Genomic DNA, 5,647 nt, shown 5'->3' on the forward strand with positions numbered 1-5,647 from the left:
ACTCACTTCTTCTGTAGGTGAAGCTGGATCACGAATGATTTGCGTGAACATAGACGCATTTAGGTAGATCGGGGGCGCATTCCCTTCAAAAACAAACGTAATCCACTGCGTCTTCAGCGGCTCAGATGTCGGGAGTAAATGATGACTGCTATGTTCAGTATTACATCCAACAACAGAACACCTCAATCGCGAGTCATTTTTGTCTACATCTGCTCTGGCGGTGAAACACTGGCGGACTGATAACAGCTCACTCAGGCGGGTCTAAGGTAAGATGCTGTTATGAAACGCTATTGTCAATCGAACTATCGTGGGAGGGGCCTGTTTTTGTGACGTCACACAGACAGGCATCTGAGATCGGCTCGATTTGAGAAAGGGGTAAAGATTTTAGATTTTAGCCTGTCGCAATAATCAATATATCGACTTATCGCGCAATATATGTACATGACCTCAATCATTTTTGGTGACGCAATATATCGCCCATTATATTTACTTAAAAATTCATGTCACCGTGTTTTGTACATTCCACTTGCGCCTGTGTCTTTTGCAGCTTCTCGTGCATAACGTGGTGTAGTCATGAGGTGCTAGTTCAAATTTAAAAAATGCTTAACTACAAAAAAAGTTTCATCTGCAGATGTGGTCTTGTTTAGGGATCTGTGCCTTTGTGCATACGGACATCTGAATGCTAAGTAGTGATTGTGTTTTTCAGCATCCGATGACCCCTTTAAAGTTTTTTGGTGGGATAGAAGTATTAAAAAATGCCTTTTAACGGCCTTAGAAACATAAAATCATCGTTATAGGGATAAAATGAAACAGCTACAAGTGCTGGCCACTCTAAACTTTAAAAAGATGTTTCAACACAGTGACAATACAGCTGAACACTCAACATTCGTTGTTTAAAGTCTGACTCCAACACAGCCTTTACTGAGTAACCTTCACAGAGATTGATTGGCTGCCTATTAACATGGATATAATGGACTTGGTTATATCAGGATACAGCATACAAATAAGTCCATGATGATGTCAAGAAACATAATGCAGACTTGACAAGGACGGGTCAGCAGCAACTATACTAAGCTTGAAAATGAAAAGCATAATCAAAAGTACAAAACATATCCAATAAATAGTTTCATAAGCAAGCACTGTTACTCGTTTCAAATGCAAAGAGGTTGTTTTTGAGATGTTTTTGATGCACAGAACTTTGACATATTATAGGTGGGCCTCAGGGGAAAAATAGAAAAAAGGACTATCACTTTAAAGAATATAAATACAAATTAAGCTTAATCAGTGGCATGCTTGTTTGGTAAAACATGGTAAAGAAATGCATGATCAATAGAAGCCTAAATTTTCAATGTAAGCAAAAAACTGCTGTTAAACAGCTGCTTTCATTTTTAAACTACAATATTGAAGGCCTTTGATCAGAAATCAGTCACACATTAATATGCCTGTCATGGAAAAGTTATTCTATTCATTCCACCAGACTTCATATTCATGTATGTATTCATAATGTGAAGAGATAGTACATTTAATTACATGCCCAATTTTTTTGGCAAGTAATTAAAAACTTTTTGAAACCAAATTGTTGGCATACACAAAGGGCAACAAAAATGCATTACAAGCAACCTTCAACATTAAAAGGAGGTTCCTGTTTTAAAGTTTAGGGGCAGTTAATGAAGTCTCTCCCACCACATACGGGAGTTCACAAAATACACAAAAAAAATGAAGAAAGGTTAAAAGGTTGCTGAAGCTGCACATACCTCTCACATGTGTGATTGCACATTTGGCAGAATCTCTAAAGTAGATGTTTCAGCAACCTCATGAATTTTGAAATGCATCAATAAAAAGTAAGTATTTTTCGGTAATAGGCCCTCACCCTAGAAGTATTCAGGGCAATATTTTTTTACTGCCACACCACGTTTCCTGAACATGAACATGAACATGGCGGTTTTATTTAAGATATGTTAATAGCATTCAAATGGGATCAGGGTTACAATTAATCTCAGCAAATGGCACTTTAAAACAAATGGCTTCCTAACAACAAAACGTATTTGAACGACACATATATCATGAAATTTTAAAGGGGTCATATGATGCTGCTAAAAATAACATTATTTTACATACCTTACTGTTCATAAAATTAAAAGGGAAAATTTAGGCTCAATTAATTTTTTTTTTTCTAAGCTATCCATTTTAAAACTGTAAAACAATCTACACTAAAAAGCAGCAGAAGTGCCATACTGCGTCCTAAATGCTTAAAAGTGATTTAAAATAAAATTATTTAGTATAAATTAATTTATAAATAAATGAGTAAATACAAAAAATAAATTAATATTTATATACACTACAAAAACATTTTTTAAAAATAATGCAACAGTTTGTATAAATATTTGAGTTGACAACTTCTAATGAAATTATGTTCAAACACACTACATTGAGTTAGAACTTAATTTGTAGCATAAACAATTTTTAAGCGATTACTCAAATTAAGCGGTTCCAAAAAACTAGAAGAAAAGTCTTATCTATATCATTTCAAATTAACAGCACATGCAAAAATGTAAATTATTAAGCATGTGAAGTTAATGAAGCAAGTTTTACTTGTCAATGAAGTAAGATATTACAGCGTTGGCACAGTCATTCCTCATATGGTCAATGTAGTTTAATTTCATTTAAGTTACTACATCTTTTTTTAAATAAATTAATGCAGAAAATTTGTTTAGATTATACACAATATTACATTAATGTCATATTCAAATCAATATTATTATTTCAATAGAACTTATCAAAATAATGTTTGGAAGTTTCTAAAGCAATAAATTAGAATTTTTAATTTGCAACCATGCATTTAAGTTGTGGTAACAGGTGACATGAATTTATTTTTTGGAGTGTAAAACTAAGGATAAATATCGACCTCTTTTCCTGTGACAAGTATGGAAACTTAATTAGAGAATTTCTTTGTCAATCCATCATGCTAATTAATAGCTTTCAACTCACTGCCACCACAGTTCCCTTTCTCTTACCTGGTGGTCCTGAATTTTACGGCCCACTACTCTGAAGGCGTTGTTGCCAGTGTGGTGATAGATGTGGACTCGACTAAAGCCTGTAGATCCACCAGCCGGAACCCACTTCTTATTGGCGTCGTCATATACCATGACAGCAGCCCGCGCCTGACAGATACTCTGCTCACTGAAAAGGAAGAAAAGAGAGACATATGAATGATTGGATGGTGGAAAACAAATCTGCCTTGAATAATCTTCAATGGTTAAAACACTCATTCAATAAAACTCAAAATTCAATAACGTAATTAATTTTTTTTTTTTAATTTTCAAAGTCCTCCCGCTGTCTCTGGTTTAAAATGGGCAATAAATATGGGAATCAGTGCATTAAATTCAATGAGAAGTCATTGTAAGGTAATAATTGCAGTAGATAACTCTTCTTCCAATCACAGAAAGCTTTAAACCATAGAGAAGTAACCATCCGTCATGTGATCCTGCATTGGCACTCAAATGCAGTACACCTTTATGGGTCACGCTTTCATTAAGCAGTCACCCATCTAATGTAAACACTGGAAATCAAATTCCCCCGTCTCTCTGCTCACTTTGCACTATAGAGCAACTCTTCCTTGCATATAACACTAAATTATTTACAATGACTTCCAACTTCCCACTTGCGAGCCACTGAAAGGTGCTAACACACACTTACTTTGTCATGTGATCAAATGGAAGCAACACTTTTAACGCAGGTGGAAAAAGGCGAGAGCGAGAAAACGAGAACGGGTGGAAAAAGTGCTCCGACCTTGTGAAAAAATATTTCTGGTTGTGCACATCTCCCTCCTTTAGAAACATTGACAATGTTTTGGCCGTATATCATTCAATAAATCTGTTCTAGTTGTAATGAATCTGTGTCACTTTGTTTGCGAAATGGAAAACAAGACAAAGAAATGAAAGCTAGATTTTATGTCATAGTTTTTGACCAGCTGCATTTTGTCAGTTGCTTGGTTTATTTGCACCAAATAATTCCTGGTCTTCCTGGTTGAGACACTGTAAAACTAGCACCAATACCCTGATGTCCCTACTATTTGATTTACACTAATATAAATTCTCACAAAAAAATTATGCAACTTAATATTCACATACAAAAGATCATCACCTCTGTGGAGATGGAAAGACTTTGAGATCAGATGCCACATGGCTAACAGCATTAAGTTAATCGGGTAAAATAAACAATCATGACAAAGCACTCTAGAATATACATCGACAGACTGTCCAGTGTTTTGTTTTGCTTCTCCCTGAAATCAATCTGAGGACTGAGATGAAATCCCGGGATCATCGGCCCGACAGATAAGGGCTAATCTAACAGGATTGTCTGCCGAGACCAATCCCTGCACTTTAATTAATGAACAGGGGTGCAGGAGTGGGCCGAGAGGGCTCTCCGGTGCTTTCTGTTATATTACAGAGTAATAGATGGCAGACAGTCAGAGAGCTAATGGTTTACACAGGACAACTGGCCAAGGGGAGAGAGCCATGACACATCCAAAGCAAACCCCATTCTGTCAACAAATCTATGACTCAAATAGAAAACATTTACATCCCCAAACAGTTCTTGCAAAGAAACCCCAATGCCATTTCATTTTTTAACTATTAAATGTTTTAAACAATTAATAAACAAATCAAAACAAATTATCCAAAAAAAAACTATTTCTCTCTCTCTATATATATATATATACATACATATATGTATATATGTGTATATATATATATATATATATATTAGGGATGTGCATCTCATGACTCAGGCCGATACGATACGAATCTCGATGCATAGCCAACGATATGATACATTAAAGATACATATGAAGGAAGTACCGATGCGATGCGATTCAACCCTATTACGATGCAGTGCGATCTGTTTTCGATTCGATTCGATTCAACACAATGCGATTTGATGCAATATGATGCAATGGAGAAAATATGATCACTTTAATTCCTCGAGGCCTGTTTCATAAATCTAGTTAACCATATAAGCCAGGCTTATTTCAGTTATCTGACTCATTGTCAAATTATTTGGTTCCATAAAGCAAATTTAACATAGGCCTAGATCAAGCGTAAAATCACTGAATTAAAAATGAAAATTTCGATTGCGCTCAGTCTGTTTAATGCGCATGCGCGCGTCAACCTCGCCCACTCCTGACAGCAAAATGGATATGTTTGCATGACTTTCTAACATTTACAGATGAAAAATATACCTGTGACATGTCAGTTATGCACTGAGGAAAACACAACGTCTCAAATGCATTAAACAGCACAGATATATGAACCGCTTTAGCCCCGATTGATTTGTTAGGTTATTTCAAGTCAGGTTTTGGACTTTAATCCCAGTTTTTCCTCGAGTCTCCGTGGTGTTGTGATGATGCGTCTTATTCACGCAGCAGCAGCAGCAGCAGTAAAGCGCGCTTGAGAAAAAGTTTAGAGAGGAGAAATCAATCTACTTATAAAATATTGGTCATATTGGTCAGGTCACTTTCTAAATAATAAAAGTATAGCGCATCCACTAGTAATTATATATAAATGAATCTGTTTTTACCGATGCAAATATGTTAGAAACGATGCATCGCGATATAAATGCCAACTTGTAGCCGATGCACACTTTTTAA

General features: G+C 35.7%; 1 protein-coding gene across 1 annotated transcript in view; it reads right to left on the reverse strand.

Moving 5' to 3' along the window:
- The window catches only part of LOC107732530 (protein enabled homolog), a 114,430-nt gene that overhangs the window by 53,468 nt on the left and 55,315 nt on the right, over window positions 1–5,647 (reverse strand). Inside the window, 1 exon segment of the mRNA XM_016543889.1 lies at window positions 3,015–3,180. Within this exon segment, the coding sequence (XP_016399375.1) occupies window positions 3,015–3,180 (166 nt within the window).

Source organism: Sinocyclocheilus rhinocerous, unplaced genomic scaffold (genome assembly GCF_001515625.1).
Source record: "Sinocyclocheilus rhinocerous isolate Xijiao unplaced genomic scaffold, SAMN03320098_v1.1 scaffold640, whole genome shotgun sequence".
In the NCBI taxonomy this organism is placed as follows: Eukaryota; Metazoa; Chordata; class Actinopteri; order Cypriniformes; family Cyprinidae; genus Sinocyclocheilus; species Sinocyclocheilus rhinocerous.